Source organism: Vulpes vulpes, chromosome 9, assembly GCF_048418805.1.
Source record: "Vulpes vulpes isolate BD-2025 chromosome 9, VulVul3, whole genome shotgun sequence".
NCBI classification, from domain to species: domain Eukaryota; kingdom Metazoa; phylum Chordata; class Mammalia; order Carnivora; family Canidae; genus Vulpes; species Vulpes vulpes.
Genome location: NC_132788.1, coordinates 7,687,439 through 7,710,330, shown reverse-complemented (window position 1 = coordinate 7,710,330; position 22,892 = coordinate 7,687,439). Strand labels below are relative to the sequence as shown.

The 22,892-nt window shown below is 46.0% G+C and overlaps 1 protein-coding gene across 5 annotated transcripts in view; it reads left to right on the top strand.

The window, feature by feature from the left end:
- Positions 1–22,892, top strand: part of DIS3L2 (DIS3 like 3'-5' exoribonuclease 2) — a 339,592-nt gene that overhangs the window by 260,715 nt on the left and 55,985 nt on the right. For all 5 annotated transcript variants that reach the window (XM_072719168.1, XM_072719171.1, XM_072719169.1 and 2 more), the window contains one exon: positions 5,424–5,657. In XM_072719168.1, the coding sequence (XP_072575269.1) occupies positions 5,424–5,657 (234 nt within the window). The remainder of the gene's footprint in view (positions 1–5,423; positions 5,658–22,892) is intronic.

The following is a 22,892-nucleotide window of genomic DNA, read 5'->3' as shown; positions in this document are numbered from 1 at the left end:
CGGACAGTTTTCAAAGGATATGTTTCCTCACAATTTTCTATCTGTAAAATATAGAAAATTGATATGTATTTGAGGTATACCTTGTTTCCTTTACCTCACTGTCCATCTCAGCTAAAATATATTCAGCTGAGGTAAAACAAATATAACACTGGAGCACTTGGGTGGCTCAGTCGGTTCAGTGTCTGCCTTCAGATCAGGTCACGATCTCAGGGTCCTGGGATCCAGCCCCACATTGGGCTCCCTGCTCAGCCAGGAGACTGCTTCTCTCTCTCCCTCTGCACCCCCCACCCACCTGCTTGTGCTCACACATGCTCTCTCTCTCTCTCTCAAATAAGTAAAATCTTTAAAAAACAAAAATCACATAACACTAAATTTTGAATCTTACATATTTAGACGCAGATCCAGTCTTGGCTGCCACTGAGGAGCTTGTGTGAGTTTTCACAAACTGCCAGTCTATTTTCTCAACTGTAAAATGGGCTGAACGGTGTGTTTAAGAGATTCTAAAAGGTAGTAGGTGTGAGAATGCTCTGCAACCAGACGGGGCCAGGGGCTCTCAAATGCTGTGCGGTTTCCCGGCCTACCTGGTACCAGAAAGTAGGTCTCGAGGTATATACATCGTTTGCTTCTTTCTAACCTTTTAGCCGTGAGCCTTCAGTGGCTGTTGGCATGGCATTTAATCTGACTTGTAAACAGTAGTGCCCTAGAGTGTATGCAGGAAACCTGCCGCCTGCAGAAAGGGAGTAACCCAAATCCCGTGATTAAAGCAGAGGAAAGAAGGACATGATCTTCTTTCTGAAGGGTTTTGTTGGTGAAGCTCCTCGTGGCTTTTTTACTTTTTCCATGAAAAACTCTTTGTCCTTTTGTCTTCTGCCACTGGCCCTGGTTTTGGACAGGGCGTTGATGTGAAGACAGTTTCCAAATTGGAAATTAATGAGGTGTTCCATCCAAAGAAACCTTTCTCCCATGCTGCAAGGCATGCTGCCCCTGGGAACCTCACCCCCACCCCCCACTTGGATCTTTGCTTTCCTGCTGCCCTTGTCTGTAAAGCAGGGTTGGGCATTCTTGCTTCTCTGTTGCCTCCCTCATGTTTTCCTGACCTAGAACTTTTTTTTAAGGTTTTGTTTGTTGGTTGGTTTGTTTATTGAGAGAGAGAGTGTGCGTCTGTGTATGCTCACAGGGGGATGGGCTGGGGGATGGGAGAGGGAGAGAATCTCAAACAAACTTGGCACTGAGCGTGGAGCCCGACCCAGGACTCAGTCTCCATCCTGAAATCATGACCTGAGCTGAAGCCAAGAGTTGGATGCTTAACTGACTAAGCCACCCAGGCACCCCCAGCCTAAGAATTTTTTAGGTCTCTGTATCATATCAGGTATGATTTTCCCACAATCCGTGGATGGTGTTAAAGCAGGATAGATCCTGTTGCCTGAGGCCACTGTCACTGAGCCAGAAAGTTCTCAATGGCTCTTCAGAGCTTCCACTACAGCCCTTTGTGTATATTCAGAAAGAAGGCTGGTGCAGGTTTCCTAGGATGCAGCATGAAGGGGAGAGGGTGCTCCAGGAAGGTGAGGGCACTCTAGGAAACTTCTCGTCAGCACCATAGTCTCAGATTTGGTGGTGTTCATGTGTGCTGGTAAGAAGGCTGCCCATCATTGATAAGGAAACAGCTAAAAGAGCAGAGAGGTGCCCATTAGGGAAAAACTGGCTCAAACTGACTGAGATAGTGCAGCCAATGTGTGTTGTTCTCAGGCTTTGGTAAGGAATGGTAGACTTCTGATTTTGCCAAGTTATAGGTAATAAATTTTAAGAACTCCGAAGATGAAAAGTGGCCTCTAGTCAGCACTCAGCACTATAATGAGAGGGTTTTGAGGGAGAAACAAAGCTCTGTTTAGAGCAAGGACATACAGGCTTAGGGTTGGCAGAGTGTCTTGGAACCTTGTGGAACTTACTGCAAAATTTTATGCATAATTATTTCAAAGGAGAGGACCCGGGGCTTTCATTAGATTTTTAGAGCAGTTCTCGAACCCACTAGTTATATGAAAATAGATGCCCTGTCAGGGTGGTGGAGGTCTGACTGACCTGTGTGGGGTAGTCACCCATGTAAATGTGCTGTGGTTTCCTGTATCCTCTGGAAAAAGGGACACAGACCCCAGGAGGCCAGATATTGTGTGACTCAGATACCTGAGGGAATCTGTGGAAGGAGTGTGCAAGAGAGGTGTGGAATCGAATGGAAAGTTTCCCCCCAAGCACGCTAAAGACAGCCTGGCAAACAAAATGTGGACACATAGAAGGAGGAGGGTTGACTGGGTTTGGAGTGAAACGGAGAAAAGGAAACAAGCTAAATCTCCAGGGGAAATCTTTGTGACCACAGGAATGAATAGGTCGTGGCCCTGTCATTCTAGAGTAGCTTGGAGCAACTCCATTAGTGGGGAGTTTTCAGGAAATGTGGACGTAATAGAAGGACAAGCATGGGCTGACCTTGAAAGGGGCTCTTCTGGAGACCTGCACGCACTCCTTCCCCACCGGGACTGTTGGACGATACCTCGAATTGGCTTTATAATTTCTCTTGCATTCAGCACACACACGGACCTGCTAAGAGCCAAATTCAGGACCTACTTGCTGCAGCAGAAGAGTCATGAGCACAGTGTTTGAATCACTTATATTTTTGGGTAGGTGTAGTTTTTGGAATAATCCAGGAAGTGTAGTTTAAGAGTTGTTTGTTTTGTTTGTTTGTTTGTTTGTTTGTTTGTTTTTAAAGAAAAATTAAGGTCTGATATTACAGATCCAAGACTCTATAATGAGGCTCTTTGCACTGATTCAAAGGAAAATGAGAGTAGTTTCTACCATTCTCTTCCTGTACTTCTTGGCTGCCATTTTAAGAGTATTGGTTCTTCCTTCAGGGGAAAGTTAGGGGAGCAGAGGGGTCTCTCGCGCCCTCCAGGGTGGTAGCTAGCCATGTTCCATAGAGGCTCTGTGGCGTGGACAGCTCCTCTGGGCTGGGCTCTCTCCTTTCCCCCTGGAAACACCCAGGGATCCTTCAGATGGCTTTTTTTCAGGAAGCACACTTCTGAGGTTGTGAACAGAATGGCTTGGCCTGTGGAAAGGAAGGCAGAGGGGATGTTTGCAAGCCCAGGTTGAGAGGTTCCACTGCTCATTAGACCTCTCTCCCTCCTCCCGAGCCCCTGCTGCCTCTCAGTATGTTGGCGTTTCCTTGCCCATGAATCCATCCCCCACAGTATTTATCTCAGAGCTTTTCCACTTGCTCATGCCTTTGAGCCCCACCTCGCCCCCTCATCCTTTGCCTCCCACCCCAGAGAGTGGGGCTAGCCTATGTGAGTGCTCTCGCCTCCCCATGTCTTCCTGCCACAGCTGCCTCTCTCACGGATGGGTGCCTCCACTTAGCCTGTGACCCGTTCCTTTTGTACTGGCTTCTTCCCCTCACCCCACAAACCCAGCATAATCCTCTGGCCTGCCAGCCCCCTGGAAGCGGTCGTCCACACTCATTGCCTCCACCAACCATGCACTTGTCTTTAACCCAGACTTCTTCACATCATGATGCACAGAGGAGATGCCACTGTTTGTGTGGCACAGGGGTTATGTGTGCCAGACTGATGGAAGGCGGGCTCTGGCTGCCCTGAGGGTAGAAGGGACCAGTGTGACAACATGTCTCGAATCCACTCACAGCACAGGGCCTGAAATCTTTGCAGTCTGACTCTGCTCCCACCCCATCCCACCCCATGCTCTTCCCCCTACAAAGTCTTCCTAAGATCACGGATAAGCAAATGCTAAATGACATTTTCTTTATCTTCCTTGACATGCAAGTGGCATTTGACTCTCACTAGTGGTTGAGACCCCAGACTCAGTTTCTGGCTGTGCCCTTCTCCAGCCTGTGACCTCAGACAGGTTACTTACTCTGTGCCTCAGAATGAAGATACTACGTCATAGGGTGGCTGCCTGAGTGAGATGGCAGCCTGTGGGAAGTGTCTTGTCTCCTTGTAAGTGCTCTGTATGTGTCTGTTGTGGCTTTTGAGTATTTTTGTTGTTGTTAAAATTCTATTTATTTATTCATGAGAGACACACAGAGAGGCAGAGACACAGGCAGAGGGAGAAGCAGGCTCCCTGCAGGAAGTCCGATGTAAGACTCGATCCCAGGCCCCCAGAATCACACCCTGGGCTGAAGGCAGATGCTCAACCACTGAGCCACCCAGGTGCCCCTGAGTACTACTTTCTTAAAGGACACTTCTGATTTTTCTCCTGTCCCTTGAGCTCTCTTGGTTTCTGTTTTCATTCTCCAGATTCTCTTTTTGTCCCCTCCCAAATGGAGAAGGTGGTAAAGAATGCAGCCTTGGCTCTCCCTTGCCCTTTCTTTCTTTGTTGGGCCTCTGGCCGGGGCTACCAACTTTGCCCCTGTAGATAAGTCATCTCCCCAGGCCCACACCCCAGCTGCCTGCTACAGAGCCCACCATCTGGACCTCTTCCCTGCACCTCAGACACAGGAGTCCCAAAAATATTTTAATATTTGTGTTGTTTCTGTTTTAACAGCAATAAATGCTCATTATAGAAGATATAGGGAAATTTAAAGGATAAAAAATACAAATCAGCAGTTATCCCACCACAGCAAACAGCACCACTCACCTCGGGTGTATGTTTTGAGCCCAGTGGGCCTCAGATTGGGCCAGGTTTCCCCCAGGGGATGTCTGGCAATGTCTGGTGACATTTTTGGTTGTCAGCTTGGCTTTGTGGGAGGGGCTACTGGCATCTATCAGGTGGAGTCCAGGGATTATCACCAAACGTTTTACAGGACACAGGCTAGGCCCCACAACAAAGAATGAGTCCACACAGTACTGCTGAGGCTGAGAAACCCTGCTCTGGACCTTTGTCTTTACAGAACTGGCCCAAATAGACTAAGTTGGAATTACTGTTCTCTCTCTGCCTCCATCCTGCCTCTCTCATCTGTGTTCTCTGTTTCTGCCAGTGACCCCACTTTCTCCCTCACCCCACATCTGACCCATTACCAACTCCACAGATTCCCCACGTGTCACACCTTTGGCATCTACCCTCTGTCCCTTCTCTTTCTTCCAATTTTGCTACTGATGACTACTCACTCAAGGTAATGAAAAGGCATTCCAGCAGGCCCTTCACCTTGAGTTTCCCTCCTGCTGTGCCTTGCCTGTGCCACCTGTGTGCTTGGAGACCTTCTGTCGACCTCCATGCCTGTTAAATCCATCCCTCAGAATCTGAGCCCCCTGAGGGCAGCAGCTGCCACATCTGATCAGTCTTCATGCCTAGCTGGAACCTACCACCGTTCTGAGCACAGAGTCAGTGCTTGGTCAATCTCTGTAGAATGGTATGGATGAATGGTTGCATGAAAGAAAGGCCTGGAAAAAAAATCCTCCTCTTAATTCCCTCATAATCTGTCTTTGCAGATCCTTGGTGAATGGTTTGGTCGGACCATCATTCGCTCCTGTACAAAACTGAGCTACGAGCATGCACAGAGCATGATTGAAAGCCCAACCGAGAAAATCCCTGAGGAGGAGCTGCCCCCCATCTCCCCCGAGCACACCAGTGAGGAGGTACACCGGGCTGTCTTGAATCTCCACAAAATTGCAAAGGAGTTACGCAAACAACGGTTTGTGGACGGCGCACTACGTCTGGATCAAGTCAGTCACTTCTTTTTTTGGGTGCAACCAACAGATTTGATTTATGCTTGAACCCAGAATGCATGAGGTTCAACATGGCAGTCTTGGGATCTTCCCTTCTTCTTTCCCCAGTCACAGCACTAAAACAGCATTCTCTGAGGCAGACAGAGACTAACTGCCATCCATCCTCTGAACTTCACAGGCACACGAGGCCCACTGACAGGACCCAAGACAAAAGGGTGGTGTCTGTGTGGGTGGCCTTGTGACCAGAACTGCCAGCTCGTCTTTCCTGGCCAGACTGAGTCTTACCTCAGTTTCTACCTCACATCCCTCTGAATGGAGGGAGAAAACATGGAAGTTTATAGGTAGTTGACCAGTATCTGATCATGAGGCTTAAAAAAAAAGTATTTCTTTTTATTCCTTACCTTCAAAAAAGAGTCCTATGTTTATAAATTCTGGACTCGTATTTGAAGAAGCAGAGAACTGAGGAAATTGGAGAATGTTGACTGCTAAGGAAAATGATGGTCCACAATGGCACCATTTGCTCTTCAGTATCCCAGCTATGCCAGCGGCCCTCTGGGACATAGGTAGCTGTCACTCAAACTTGGTCACATCTCCATGTCCGTTTCCATGTGCAGCAGCTCTTAAGACCTAGGAATCCTTTCCTCATTAGTTGTCAGTATGTTATAGAGTAGGACCTGTGTTCCAAATCGTGCAGAAATTCTCATTTCTATTTCTTACCCAAACCCCCGAGAACCTGCTCTCCCTGCCTGGTCACTGTTTGTGTTGGGAAGTCTCTGGGCATTGAAAAATGAGTTGAGCAGCAGGCCTGGCTGATGGAGACCACTGGCAAGAGAGAGTAACCTCACAGAGCGTCTTTGTCGGAGCCTTCCAGCTTGGAGGGATCTCAAAACCTTTGTTTTAAAACTTTCTAGTTGAAGATTTCATTGCATCCTAGCTTTTGTGATAAACATCAGTAATGCTTCTCAGCAGGCACTGCAAACGCTTGCTGCCCTAGGCCTGGGAATAAGCAGTAACTGGGGCAAGTGGCTAGTCCTTCCACCTGTGCTTGCGGGGCTCAGGGCGTCATCTGGAGCTCTCATGCTCCTGCTTCCCTGGCCTGGGCCCCTGCAGCCCAAGAGCGGCTGCTGAAGAAGACAGCAAGGCCAGTAGAAAAGGGACCAAAAGGTACAGGGGATGATAGGACATCTCCTTTGCTTCCTTCAGTGAAGTCCTTTGTGGGGCGTGAACACCCCAGTTCTTACTCAGCAGTGACTGCCCTCTTATCAGATCCAAGGATGCTTCTCAGTTCTTGCTTCCTGGACCTTTGTTCTGCGCTTGGCCATTGGAAGCTCAGCTCCTGGTTCTCTGCTTCTCCCCATACATCTCCAGCAATGTCCTGCTGGTCCCTTTGCAGATGCCTCTTCCTCCGCTGTCCCCCATGAGTGTTCACGTTCCCTGGAGTCTACCCCACCCTCTTTTTTGTCTCTATCCACACTCCCTTCCTGAATGAATTCCTCTCCTCTTAGGATTGTTACTACTTACTAGATGCTGAGGTGACCAAAATCTGTCTCTCCTGCCCTGCCCTCCTTCCTAAGTTCTTGACAAGCTTCCCCTCCTGCCTTCTTGAACTCTTTACCTGGATGCCTTGTGATCACCTCAGCCAGTGCTTGTCCTTCCTTGCACAGGACACAGTGACCAGTGTGGGTGGCGTGCTGCGTAGGCTACCTCCCGCTCCCACCTACCTCTGCTCCCACCAGGGCAGTTGTGTGTATCAGATAATCATTCAGTTTAGCTGAGTCAAAGAAGGTACACGGGTCAAATAAGAGCATAAAAAAGGAAGCTGTCATCTCTGAAAACTAAAATTGCTTGAAAAGATTCAATAAGAATGAATCTGTAAAAATTCTGTTTGGGTGTAACAACTATAAAAGAAGAGGGGGAAAATCATAAAATTCAGGAAGAATTCTGTACTCAGACGGCTGTACAGATGTCTGAGTTCTCCCTCTCTTTTAAAGAAACAAAAACTATAGGGGCACCTGGGTGGCTCAAGCAGTTAAGCATCCGACTCTGATTTTGGGCTCTGGTCATGATCTCAGGATTGTGAGATGGAACCCCTTCTTCTGTTCACTCTAGTTCTCTCTCCCTTTCTCTCTCTCTCTCTCTCTAAAACTAAGGAGAAACTATAAATTATAGATAATGAATTATGAATATAATTTATTCAGAAAAAATGTAAAAATCTAATTGTCCTCTCTTTAAAAGCTTTACATTTTTAAAAATGAATTTACGTTTATATAAATTAAGGTAAATGATTAGCTATATATAAAAATCTCTCGTATATGATTCCCCTCTATTTTTTTTAAAGATTGTATGTATGTATATATGTATGTATGTGTTTATTTATTTATACACACGTGCAAGCGGGGGTGGGGAGGCAAAGGAAGAAGGAGAGAGAGAATCTCAAGTAGACTCCATGCTAACCAGAGCCCAACAAGGGGCTCAATCCCAAAATCCTGAGATCATGACCTGAGCCAAAACTAAAAGTCAGATGCTTAACAGACTGAGCCACCCAGATGGCTCTGATTCCCCTCTGTAGCCGGTTCCTATGATAACTTACTAACTACTGCTTCAAGCACATCAAATGAGAAGGCTTGTTATAACATCTCAGAGATCTTACCCTATCAGATTGTTACAGTGTTTGATTGGACCAAATATAAGAAATGCTCTCTAACTATAAAACTATAGAAGATCACTGTTAGGTGATGTCAACTTTACAGTAGGAGGGCTATGGCAGTCAAGGTAGAAGAATGATCACAGATTATTAATTGATACTGATCTGTTGGCTTATCTTAGAATCAGAATTTTATTACTGAAAATAACCTTAGGTATCTACATCTCATTGTCTCTCACAATTTACACATTGGAAAGCTGATGCCCTGCAAAGGTTAAATGAGTTGCTTATATGCAAGAAATCCAGATAGCGAACTCTTTGTTCAATTTTCCTCCATTTACACCATGCTGACTTAAGAGAGAAAAGTTTTCCTTCAGAGTGAGGGTGGGGGGAGAGCCCTCAAAAGTCCTAATTAGGTTCCAGTTAATTAAGGTTTGAAAATAATGGATGTACATCCTTGGAGTTGATTCCTTGGTTCCCCAGAAAACAAGTTGTATGGACCACAGCTTTAGAAGGAGGAGCACATCAATCTCCCTCAGCAAGGGACACTGGTGAGATCCTTTATAAATCAGCTAAATGGCCCCATTCAGGAGTTACCGCATTTGTTCCCCCTGGGCCTGCTGCCTGCATTTGCCCTCGCAAAAATCCATTTTTCCTTGGTGCTTTTGGCACAGCCTGCTGTTTGGAGTTTCTCTCTGATGCTTTGTTTGCCTCATTTCACCATGTCCACATTTTTGGTGGTGTTCCTGAAAAAATAGGCCCTTTTATACCAGCCTCCATGAGAGAGGCTCTGTGAGAGGGGACGCCTTCCATGTCACACCGTGTGCCCTTGGATATAGAATAAATCCGCTAAACCAGAAGTTTTACTTTTCCAAGAAATCAGTTCACCACGATGATCTTCAGAATGAGTGAGGTGGGGATACAAGGGTAGTGCCTGTTTGTTGAGTCAGGGTCGGACTGATTTGGAGGCCATAACTACAGGAATACAGAGCTCCTTGGCCATTGGGTGATTGCAGTCAACCCGTTAGGCTGGAGCTGCCTCACTCACATCAGATGGTGTGCCCTCAGCCCTCCCGGCCACCTGACTAGCTCTGGTTCCCCAGGGGACCACCTGCTGATGTTTTGCCTGCTTGCCCTAGTGTGCTATCAAATATGAGCACATTCTCTACATACTGTGGTGTGGGACAGAATGGGAAGTACTGCCTTAAAGCCTGATCTTCTGCTTCACATCACATGTCTATTCTACCTAGAGGTCAAACCTCATTGTACAGAGGTTCTAGCTCAGGGAAATGACACTCCTTTGTTTCACTGCCCAAAAAGCAAATGCAGATGCCGAGTGCATTCTTTGTACTTTTTGGTTGGAACAGTTGGAATAGTATTCCTTCCAGGTGGCTTCTTCCCATCTTCACATTTCCTGCTGCCATGTTAATTCTAGACTCTGACACAGATTCTGGTTTCATTTTCTTTGTTATCGTGTATGTCACCCCTGTTTCTTGAAAAGAGATGCCTGCCTGTAAAGGGAACCAGATATCTTTGTGTTTGTAGTAGAAGGAACATGATTATGCAAATCTTGAGTTGTGGGGAAGAGGGACTGTGAGAAGCCCTTCCTCCATGCTCTGGTTCTTGCTCCATGACTTGGGCCTGCCTGACACTTCTGTTTATGCTGACACAAAGTCTGCTCCCGGGCATCTTCCTCTCTAGAGAGGAAGATAACACTGCCTGTGATCTGACAAGGCCTCAAGCTTATTTTAGAGTCCTGTGTCTTAGTGGTTACCTTAAAGAAAGATGGGTAGCAGCTTGGTCAGTAGAATCAATATTCCCTGAGAGTCGGACATCTCAGGGAATATTGATTATCTTCAGGAAGCTACACCTACAGCTTTCCAGGGCTTTCCCTCCACATTCCCCAGTCAGGAGCTAGCACTTAGAGAGCAACCACTCTGTGGGTGGACTTCTGTGAGAAACCACCATAATGACCTGCAAGAAACTGGGTTCCCCCATCAGGTTGGCAGGGATGTGCATGGCTTCCACTAAGCCTTTGATTTTCTGAACTGAGAGGAAGTTGTAGTGAAGGAGAGTTTATATTTCCTTTTTTTTTTTTTTTTTTTTTTTATTTATGATAGGCACACAGTGAGAGAGAGAGAGGCAGAGACACAGGCAGAGGGAGAAGCAGGCTCCATGCACCAGGAGCCCGACGTGGGATTCGATCCTGGGTCTCCAGGATCGCGCCCTGGGCCAAAGGCAGGCGCTAAACTGCTGCGCCACCCAGGGATCCCTATATTTCCATCTTAGGTGATTCCTCCAAACTAAAGGAGCCTTTACGAAATTCTCAGCTATATCTTCTATGATGCCTTCCTGGCACGATTTTGAAGTTCAAACATCAGGCATATTCTTTGAGTGGACTTGGTTGTAAAGATGAACTTGTTGGTGAAATAACTTTTAAATACTTTGGGACCCAAGCAGCTGTGGAATGCCATTCTGGATGTCCTTGGGCTATCCCAGTCATTAAGTCAGGGGTCAGCAGACTTTCTATAAAGGGCCAGATAGTAAATATTTTAGGCTTTGTGGGCCATATGGCCTCTGTCTCAACTCTGTTGTTGTGATGTGAGAGTAACTACAGATGGACAATGGGCAGGCTGTGTGCCAATAAAACTTTAAGGACACTGGGATTCGAATTTGATGTAATTTTCATTTCACAGAATAGTATGCTTCTTTTGGTTATTTTTCAATCATTTAAAAATGTAAAAACCATCCTCACCCCATGGGCTGCACAAGAGCAGATAGAAGGCTGGATTTGGCCTGTGGTCCATAGCTCGCTGACCCCCGCTCACATGAAATTCAGCTCTGTTACCCAGGCCGCTGTTAGTAGCTCATCATCACTGCACCAGGGAGGTGAGGTAATGGAGAACCATTGTGCTAAGTTAGCTCTGGGGGTGGTTTCATGCAATTAAGTAAATTATTCCTTTGATTAGTACCATGTTGAGCAGATCCAATTGGAGGCCAGAAGTAGAGGAATGAATCCGTTTAGCACCAGTTCCCTTACCCTAGTTACAGTCAGGTAGCTTTAATTAGCCAGAAGCAAGAAGAGCAGTGGCTCTCATTTCCCACCTCTGTGAGCTAGCAGCCTCTGCACAGTTGGGTCTCACCCCCAGCCCGCCTGCAGAGATGCTGGCTCATAGGGCGAGACTGCTCATGGCCAATGCCAGCCCAAAGGAGGCTGTGTGGCATTTCTCTCCCCACCCTGCCCCTGCTGTTGTATGTAGCAATATGTTTTGTTGAATCACATGTTTAAAGTTATAGTTAAGAATTCTTTTTTTCCTCCTCTCCAACACAGTTGTTAGTAAGAAATGAGCATTCTGACTCTCTACTGTTTAGTTTTTGTAGTGTGATATTTGGTGCAAGGTAAAAAGAATGGGCTGTTCATCCTATCTGGCTCTTCCTTGGTCTTGTTATTTACATCACCACTGAAGCACAAGAGTAAGTTACTTACCCGATGGTCAGACATATTCGTAGAATTGGTCTCTATTGTCTTAGTCATAGAGTCCTTCATTCCACATGTCTCCTGAAAGCATTTACTGGGTACCTTGTATATGCAAGGTGCTAGAGATGAAGGAATAAGGAATGAAGGAATGAGACTCAGTCCAGGTTCTTAGGTTTATAGTGAGCTGAAGGAGCCAGTAGACCACACAGAAAATTAAGAGTGTGGTGAGTATGTTGGAGAGAACCAGCACAGTCTCGGGGGATCAGGGAGGATTTCCCAGCAGAGACAGTGTGTACTCTAGGGCTTTTAAAAGGTTTAGGGGCTAGCCAGGCCCCGAAGGCAAGGGAAAGCATTTCAAGCAAACTGGTGGTGCAGGCATGGGAGGATCAAGAGATAGCACATTTGGGCAATGGCAGATTGTTCCAGATTATATGGTGTAGATGCAGTGAGGGGAATAGCTAGGGAAGGAGGCAGAGGCTAGGCCCTCAAGTCTGCAGGAATGAACTAGGGGAGCCATGTAATGATTTTAACTATGAAAGTGACATGATCAGAACTGTGTTGTGGCAAGAGCTGATGCCTATGGTATGTAGAGTAAACTGAAAGGGAACAAAAGAGGAATTGCACAGTCCACCAGAGAAATGACAAGGACCTGACCTGAAAGAGAGGCTGTGGGGCAGGAGAAAATCACAGATCCAAGAGAGGAAGGGGCTTTGGTAAGCCTTGACAAACTGATGATATTTTTTTTTTTTTAAGGTTCTTTATTCTTTGGGAGAGAGAGATACAGAGAGAGCACAAGCAATAGGATGGGCAGAAAGAGGAGAAGCAGACTCCAGGGACAGAAAGGGAGTTGGGGGAGGTACAGAGGGAGGGAGAGAATCTCAAGCAGCCTCCACGTTCAGTGCAGTGCCCAACCTGGGGCTTGATCTCAGGACCCTAAGATCATGACCTGAGCCAAAATCAGGAGTCAGATGCTTAACCAACTGAGCCACCCAGGTGCCCCAAGAGTCCCAAAATTTAAAATGGCTGGAGAGAGATAGTTGAAAGCATTTTTGCTAACCCCTTGCTGAAGCTGAGACCAGAGAGCAACTTCCTGCCCCAAAGTGAGGTCCTTCTTTCCTCTCATTAGAATCCATAAAGATACCCATCCTTTTTAAAATGGTGCTAAGAATTATCGTTGCATTTTCAGATCCTCAGAGAACATTTGAAATTCACTAGCCCAAGGCTCTTACCTCCTGTGTATAATAAATAGCCTTGGGTTGGCCTGATGTGAATGATTATAAAGAAATCCAATTGAATTAAGACTAAAGAGCACAGAGGTGCCAGAGTGGTTCAGTTGGTTAAGCATCCAACTCTTGGTCAACCCAGGTCATGATCTCAGGGTCATGAAATCAAGCTCTGTGTCAGGCTCCACGCTCAGCAGGGAATCTGCCTGAGTGTCTCTCCTCCCACCCCCCACCTTGTCCCTCCCTCCATTTGTGCTCTCTCACTCTCTCTCAAATAAATAAAATATTTTAAAAAGAGCGAGAGAGAGACTAAAGAGCACAGAGTAGCTCTACGACGTAATCTTACTGTCATATGAATCGCAATACTTCTCTTTAGGGGAGTAGTAAACAGTACAGGAAGGCTTCCACTAGAAGTTCAGGGCTTCTGTTTAAGCATTGATAAATGTGCATTATTTCAGGCATAGAGAGAGTTCTAGAATTAGGTTTGAAGAATATCAGCCTGTCAGGTTTTCCCCTACTTTTCCCAGTTACCAGTTTCATACTCATTATATCAGCAGTTTTCATTCAGATGTATCCAGCTCATTTATAAATAAATCGCCAGCCAAGAACCTGTGGTCCTTTGAACGAATGGGCACCCAGAGGCCATCTAGCACGGCCTCTGTGGAGGAGAGGGGAGCAGCTGGGCAGAAGGAGCTGCAGCCTCAGGCTTCAGGGAGAACCTGGGAGCACAGGGAGCCCTGGTCATTCCTCAGGGAACAAGAGAGATGGATCGATGGCACTCTAATTTCCTATGGAATCAGGGAAAACAGTCCATACTTAATACATCCCAAGGCATGAGCAAGAGACAGACCTGAAAACTTGACCTAGTTGTGTATAAGGAACACTAATTATAGCCCCTGTGGGAGCTAAGCGCTATTTGTGGCTTGTTAACATGTGCATAAAAGCTAACATATGTCATTAAGGGTCAGAGTAACTGTGCCGAGCAGCTTGTTATTAAAACCCCAAACTCTTCATGTGCTCATCCTTCCTTTAGGCGTGTCACATCGTCATTTACTCATAATTTTCAAAAATTAGAAGGAATACAGGTAGTATTATTCTGGAAGTTGTTAAAATACAGACTCAGACATGATCTCGGACCCTCACTGGACAGATATTTCTTAAGTTCCTGTTGTGTTACAAGTACTGCTCATAGTCCTAGGAAGGAGCCTGAGGCAATGGAAGACGAACTTCCTACCTTCCAGTTGCATCGTGAACTTGAGAAGAATTCTGTGTACTTAGAGGAAACTCCAGGAAGATAAAAGCAAGGGCATAGCCCGTTGACACGGAGCAGGCTGAAGGAATGGTTTGTTAGATGGGATGGGATTTGTGAAAGAAGGCTGGCTTGGGAAGGGAAACCCTAACTCACACAGTGGTGCCAGGCAAGGGCACGGCAGGTGAGGAAGAGCTGAGGGCCAAGGAATATCCCCCCTGTTGCCACAATATGGCATGTACCCTGTTGCACTACTCTCTCCTCTTGAGTTCTGAGCCCACTGAGAACGAGACACACAAGGCAGACTGGGACGGGTATATTCTGTGACTGATAAAGTTTGGATCAGTGAAGGCAGCTTGAGTGGGTTCAAGCATTTGGAACAACCCCGAAGTGAATGTTATAAAAAGAAACTCTGGTTGGAGTGACTAGAGGGAGCAAAAGGTAGCCAGAAACAGACAGAAGTGTGTCCCCCTACCAGGCCGGGTACCCCAGAGATGGTCCTCGTGTGACCTTCACCATGTGGCGCCTTCCAGTGCCCCTGGGAGCCCGCCCACACCATGGCCACTGAGGGAACCTAGAGCTGATGCTTCTGCTCTTGCTCAGAATGGCCAGTCCAGATCCTCAGCAGAACTTGGCCTCTACCCTGCTTCTGGAAGCTTCTCACTTGCCTGCTGCTGCTTGCTGCTTGCAGAAGGTTTCCCAGAACCTAAAGATTGAACCTGCAGTCCTGCTGCAGAGAGGTTTGCATCAGCCAGCCCCCCCCACCCCGCACTTAGGGCTCCCCTAGCACTTGATTTATACCTGCCACTTGTCTTTTTTTTTTTTTTTTTAAGATTTTATTTATTTATTCATGAGAGACACAGAGAGGCAGAGACACGGGCAGAGGGAGAAGCAGGCTCCCTCTGGGGAGCCTGACACAGGACTCAATCACTCCCTGAGCCAAAGGCAGATGCTCAACCACTGAGCCACCCAGGCTCCCCCACCCCGTCACCTGTCCTGATCCCATTATCTCATTGCTTTGTCATTTTCCATTTTCTTCCCTGTTTCCATCTCTAAGACTGACTTCTGAAGGGTAAGGACAGTATCATATTCATCTCTGTATCTCCACCCCCTGCACAGTGCTTGTTTCTAACAGGCATTTCAAGGCCTCTGAGCATCTCTGTACATATTGCTCTTTTTAAAAGAAGATGGTGGTTATGATCTGGGAGAGGGACCTAGAAGAGAGGTGTGCTTATGTAAGAGAATTAAATGCACATTATAAATCAGAGAGGTTTCCTCTCCCTTTGAATAGAAGGGTTGGGTGTTTGATTCCTTGCCAAGGCATCCAAGGTTTAGAACAGGGTGTAATGAGGACTTTCTCAAGGTGGAGCTGCCTGGACAGGTGTGAAGAGACAGGAAGCTTCAGCACCCCAGGGGGCTGGCAGTGCTTCTAAGGCATCCTGAGCACTTCTGTGTTCACCTCTGTGTCCTCAGACCAGGGAGCCTATATCCCTGAGGGGAGCCTGGCAGAGGAGGCTCTCCAGGGGAAGGCAGAGACCCCCAGTATGCTGCCCTGGGAACGGAAATGTTGAGGCTTGTTGGAGACCAGGCTTGCTAATGTGGACAGGTGGGCAAAGCACCAGATCTGTGCCACCCCCACCTGCCTTTCACAGAGGTTCCCTGTGGGGTGAGCTAATATCAGCTGCTGTCCCCTACCCACATGACAAAATGGGAATGATTTGTGTACCACGATGGGATCCCCGGTCTCTGCTCCCTCTGTGAATTCCGATCAGAGCCTAGTCTTGCTTCTCATGGAAATGATTTGCACAAGACAGAGGTTCTATGTTAGTTGTTGCTGGGCTGTCTGGGAAGAGTAGATAACTCACATCACAGCTGGAGTTGAGAGTGTGCCCAGATGACTCAGACTTAAGTCCCTAGCATTTCCAGGGGGCAGAGAAGGGAGGCAGAGGACTGTCACGCTTATGGGATGATATATCAGAAACTTCTGGGGGTCAAGTGGAGCAGTGGCCGGCACCCCCTGTTCCTCTGAGATGTAAGGCTTTCAGGTTAGTGGCCTCGATGACGGATTCGGCTCCTCCACGGCTCTTTCGGGTAATTGTACTTAATGCTTAGGAAGTGCTTGGATTCTCCCCCTTTCTATTCACAGGACACTCTGCACATCCTCACCCTGCCCCCATGTCACACCCCACGTCACTCGAATGTGAGCCAAACAGCTACATAAGAGATGTGGAATCCTTTGACGTTAGTAAAACCTGCATTGGGGAAAGGGAACCCATGCAGCTGACCCTTGGATTTTACCATGACTGCTTCTCAGGGCTGGCTCAATTGATTTTGGTTTCCATGGTCCAGTGAGCCAGGGGGGCGCTGTTCCTGTTCACTGCCTGTGCTAAACTCCTCTGCCAGACTGAGTTTCCCCAAACCCTGCTTTCACCTGTCACTCAAAGACCTGCCGTCTCCTGAAACAAGTTTTAGGGAGCAGTAAGGTTTCCATAAATATTCCAGGACAGGATATAGGATGGCTAGGTTTTAGTTTTGCCAAACAAGGATATTGTCTTAAAAAGCTAGTTATCATCTACTGTCATCACAATTTTCAAATGAAAACATTTTAGCACCAAAATGACAAAAAGACTTGGTTGAGCTTTGTGGAACACCTCTTTCTCATTTTGCTAATCTCAGACCAGCCTTTGCAAGCGACTAGATTGCTCCGTCAAATCCCAGCGCCTCCTGGCTTTGAAGGCCCTCTGTGCCATGGCCCATGTTTGATGCTCCCTGTGTCCCACCAACCCGTCTACCTTCCTCGTCCTTCCTTGGCTTCTCAGAGCCTAGGCCTCCGCTGCTCACTGCAGTCCCACATACCTCACTTCCTCCAAGTGAGCCACCTCATCCCTTACTTCTCTAGGTCCAGATGCAGCACTTCATAGGTTTTCATTCATTTCATGTTATAATTTCATTTCTTTATCACCTCCATCTCCCTCCTTGCCTGCATTCTTGAGTATCAGCTGTGTAGAAGGCAGATACCTTGCTGCAACTTCTCACCCATCAGGCTGTGGTGTTGGCACAGAAGAGACATGTTAAAGCAGTTTGCAGCGCTGTGAATGTCACCTGAGGTCAGTGGGTGCTCAAGGACATGGTGTCCATTTTATGTCAAGTCTAAAACTTGAAGATATGGTCCCGTTCTTCCTCAAGGAATTCCCACATTTTTAAAGAATAATATTGTTGTAACACAGTTTGTTTTGTAGTACTTTTTCCATTCTCATTTTAAATAGCATGTGGCAGACATTTTTAAACTAAAGAGAATTTAAGAGCTTTAAAAGTAGTTTGTAACTTGATCCCTATTTTGATTTATTTATCTTTTTTATTTCCCACATTTTTTTAAACATCTACCAGGTACAAGTACTGTGCCAGGTATTGGGGACAAAAAGAAGAGAACATGGCCTCAGCTTTCCGTGTCCCAGAGCTCCAAGTAGCCTAATGTCTCACGGAGGGACTGGAAGAGGCGGGTGCCAGGGAAAAGCCTGGATAATAGGCCACATTGGGTTTGTGTGGACATGGCCGCCTAGGTGTTTTATATGAGAACGCTTGCTATGGTTTGAAGGGCCTACTTTAAAAGTCAATTAGAGACAAGGTCAATCTGTTTTTAAAAGTTTTCTCCTGTACAAAATAGAAATTAGCAATTTGCTATAAGAAAAACGCTGGAAATGCTGAAAATAAATTAGAAATTCTTTAATTGCCCCTTGAATTGTGACCCCCTGGGGTAAAGGAAATCTGCCAGAGTAGAAAGAAATGAGCCAGACCCCGAAGGGCAACATCCAGGGAGGGAATCCCAGCAGGTTTCTTATCTGCTTGTCAGCATTAAATTGGCAAGCTCCTAAATAAGAAAATTTGCTAATGAATAACAGTCTGCAGGGTTTGAAGTACATTTGAGCAGGGAGCCTTTACTGAGCTCCCAGAATGCATGCTTGGCCATGGGGCAGTTTGAAACTGATTTGCTACAATCAGTTTCCCTCTGTAAATAACAAGGGGCTCTCCCCTTCCCTTCTCCTGCCCTCCACCCTGGCCAAGTACTGGGACCAAGCTCTAAGTCTCGCCTGCCTCCCTGTCTGGCCTGTAGGGACACACTCCTGAGCTCAAGCAGAGCAGGAGCAAAGCTCTGAGCTTCTCCCTTTCCTCGGTCTGCCTGGCCATCCAGCTTCCTGGCCTGGATTCCTGACTCCTTGTTGCCGGGATTTCTCAGTTTCTGTGGAGATCTGTCCTGGTTGCCCAGAGGCCTAGCTCTGAACTCCTTTTTGGTACACACTTTTGCTCCAGACTGCCCCAGGCCCAGATTCCCTTCTCTCCTTGCCACCAGCTACAAAGCAGTGAAGACTTGGAGCGTGGACCCTGCACTGGACCTCCTAGATTCTGACCCTGACTCTTGCACTTAGCCGTGGGACTTTAAGTTTTCTGTGCCTCAGTCTCCTAAGATAATGAGTAAAATGAAATAACGTATCCCCGAGGTAATCATAAAATGGATATAATGTGGGGCACCTGGCTGGTTCAGTTGGTAAAGCATGCAATTCTTGATCTCAGGGTTGTGAGTTTGAGCCGAGTTTGAGCCCTGTGTTGGATATAGAGATTACTTAAAAATACAATCATAAAAAAGACTAGTGAAGATACTGTTCCTGAGACAACCATCATTAAAATGGAGATAATAATAGTACCTATGCCATTGGGGTACTGTTAGGTTAGTGACTTGTACCCATAGGACAGTGCTGACACGTAACAGTAAATGGGTGTTAGCTGTGTGGCTGGGCACTGAGAAGGACCCCATTGCTGTCCTCACAGAAGAGCCAGCTCTAGCAGAGCTACGGTGGAGGTACAGGGGTCACTGGCAGTCTTGGTGTGGAAAGACTTCCCTCCATTTGCTATCTTTCACTCCCCTCTGGAGAGGGGAAGGATTTGAAATGGAGGTGGAGGGGTGAGGACAGGTCCTCTCCTACTACTCCACAGGAAGGAGTGATCCAGTTGGGCCAGGTGGGTAGAGGAAGCACAGTGGCAAGAGGTCAGACTGGAACAGGGGTTCAGGCACTTAGGACATGGTACTGGATTCACAAGCAGGGTGTATCTTGCAGGGTTTGTGAGCAAAGAAGGGAAGGAGATGAAACACCCATCCTACTCCCAAGTTACTCAAAGAAGAAAAGATGCAGAAGTTTCAGTTGACATAAGCCTTCCTCAATGTTGTTATAGTTAGACTGCTTTTAGCTTTTGTTATCATAAATAGCACTGCAATTAATATTCTGTATGAAATTAAAATCATTTTGGATTATTTCCTTAGAGATACACTCTTGGAATGACCGGATTGTAGGGAATTAACTTTTTTTCTGTGACTCTTTTCTCTTTTTGATTAGCTTTACTATTTTATTTGTAATGTGTGGTTTGTCTCACAAAAATTTAGAAATTAACAAGTAAGGCCAGTATAGGCATTCGTCGCTCCTCATCTAGTAATAACATTTTTCTCTGTATCCTAAAGAGTGTACATTTTTAAAGCTTTTGATACAAATTTTCCAGAAAGGTTAAACTAATTTAGGCTTTCCCCAGCAGGAACAATAGTGTATTGTCATTGCATCTCACCAAATTGAGAGTTTGTGGGTTTTATTTAATCTTCATTATTATGATAGGTTGAAAATGGTGTTTCATGATTGTTTTGACTTGCATTTGTTTTATTGCTTGTGGGCTTGATCACCTCCCGCATCCTGAGTCCTCTCTTTGCCATTTCTATAAAAGAGCAAATTTTATATACAATCACTAGGCACTCCTTACACCCTTAGCATTACACCCACCAGCCATATTTTTAGCCAGAATTACTTTTTTCCCTAATGAGGTATAATTTACATACAGTAAAATTCCAGGGTTTTTTGTTTGTTTAGTTCTCTCACCCTAGACAATTTCTACTTCCCCCTTTGTACTCATGCCCTCTCCCTACACTCAGCCCCTGGTAGCCACTGATAGTTTTCTGTCCCTATTGTGCTGTCTCCTCCGGAATGTCATACACATGGAACCACACAGTTGGTAGTTTTTTGAGTCTAGCTCTTTCACTTAGCATCATGCCCATGAGGTTTCTTTACCACGTGGTCGTGTGTACCTGTGGTCATTCCCTTTTGTTGTAGAGAAACATCATTCCATCATGTTGTAGGTGGTCCAGTTTGTTTATCCATTTACCAGTTGAAGGGCTTTTGGGTGGTTTCCAGCTTGGGGCAATTATAGAATAATGGTGTCATAAACACCCACAGGCTTCAATGTGATGGTTAAGTTTTCATTTCACTGGATAAATACCTAGAAGGGGGAATTGCTAGATCATATGGCAAGTGTGTATTTAACTTTATTTTTAAAAACTGGCAAACAAGGGGTCCCTGGGTGGTTCAGTCAGTTGAATGTCCAACTCTTGATTTCAGCTCAGCTAGTGATCTCAGGGTCATGAGATGGAGCCTTGTGTTAGGCTCTGTGCTGGGCATGGACCCTGCTTGAGACTTTCTGTCTCCCTCTGCTCTTCCCCACCCCCCTCAAGAAAAAAACACAAAAAACTGCGACACTTTTCTACACTTTTCTTGACATGGCTATACCATCACCAACAATTAGAGAGTTTTCGTTTCTCTCCATGCTTACCAGCACTAGGTATTGTCAGGTTTTTGTTGGATTGTTTATTTTTTTAGCCATGTTAATAGGTGTGTAGAAGTATTTCATTGGTGGTTTTAATTTGCAATTCTCTACTAATTCATGTGCATATTTGCCGTCTGCATATCTTTTCTGGTGAAGTGCATGTTCATATCTCTCACCCATTTTTTAATTGGGTGGTTTAATTTCTTATTACATATACCCTTTATCAGGTATGTGATTTATAAATTTTTTATCCAGGTCTATGGCTTGTCTTTGCATTCTGTTACTTTTCACTCTTTCTGTGAAGAGTAGAAGCTGTAGATGTTGATGAAGTCCAGTGTATTGAATTTTTCTGTTACAGATTTTACTTTTGGTGTCCTAGCTAAGAAATGTCTGATTAACCCAAGGTCATAAAGATTTTTCCCTGTTTCTTCTGGAAATTTTATAGTTTTAGGATTTACATTTCGGTTCTTTCTTCTTTTTTAAAACGCTTATTTCCTGGGCTCAGTTTTTTGTTTTTTTTTTTTAACATAGTTCCAGTAACTGAGACAGACATGTAACTGAGCATAGTTGGGATGGGGTAGTCCTGAGAGCCTTGCTAGGCATGGTGCCCATCAGGAACCATCTAGAAAGGAGGTGCGGGAATCAGAAACTGCTTCAGGAGTGGCTTTTAAACAGATATGAGGTTTCTCGGGCTTAAGATTTGGCATAAAAGTGAAGATTGTATCTTCTTAAAGGAGGATGAAGATGATAAGAGAAAAACCTCTAAATTTTCTAGATAAATCCTTCTGACTGCTGCACAAAGTCGGGTTGGTAAATGGTGCCAAGCACAGGACTTTGTCAATTACATGCAAACACCCATGTCAGTGAGTCACCCAATCATGCTTTAATCTCATAACCAAGAGGCTTTTAAAAATTATAGTCAACAAAGCAGCTTGCTAGTTATGACTGCCATTGGAACTGGGTTTTCCTTAGAACAGCTGGAGTGTAATTTGGTGGGAAGAAAGCCTGATGTGGGTGAGAGGCCAAGGATTGCTTGCCTGGGAAGGATGTGCTGCTAACGTCTGATAGAAATCTGTGAAATGACCAACCTCGGCCAAGCTAAGTAGAAGCCTGCCATCTTTCTTCCATGGGAAAAGATACTGTAGCAAAAGAATTCAGAAAAGAACATTGATTATCAACTTTGTATCAGTCACTGTAAGACAGGTAAAACATGGCCCTGTCTCTAAGAAACACATGGTTCAAACATGCTTCGTGCTGGGTTATAGAATCTGGGAAAAGATTCCTGTTCTAGTAAAGGACAGCAGTTGAGAGTTGGTTGGGAATGTCTTCTTCAAGGGTGTTTCAGGCAGAGCAGTGCAAGAGTTTGATATGTTCTGGGAGGTGCGGGCCATTGGCATGGTGGGTCATAGAAGGGTTCACGGTGGCAGTGGGAGATATGACGAGGGCCAATCTTGGAGGACCTTTTTTCCTCTGCCCTGAAATATGAGTGCATTTCACATATGGGAATGATGGGATGGGATTTTCTTTTTAGAAAAATCTTTCTGGCAGCTCTCTAGAAAGTGAATTGGAAGGGGTCAAGGTGGACCACAGTTGAGTCTGAGATGGCTGCATCAGGAATCCATATGAGACCCCCTGGGGCCCTAACTTGAGGTCACACAGCTGATGGGAAGGCACAGATGAGGAAGATGCTGAGTAGGTGGAATCAGACCCCTAAAAGGGAGGGGGTGCTTCTAGATACTCCTGGGTTTTCTGACTGGGTGGCCAGGTGGTTGCAATGCCACCCAGGAGGGCCCCCACCCCCCAGAGCAAGCATCAGTTGGGGACCCCCTGAACTTGAAGTGCTTTGGACCATCTGGTTAAAGACACCCACAGAGCAGCCAGCCAAGCAAGTCTGGTATGCGTTTACGTCCCCCGCCACAGGTTCTTCCCCTGTTCAAGGGAAGTGAGTGTTCCTGGAAGCTGCAGAAGCATGTGTGCCTTCCAAAGGACAGTAAGCAGGCCT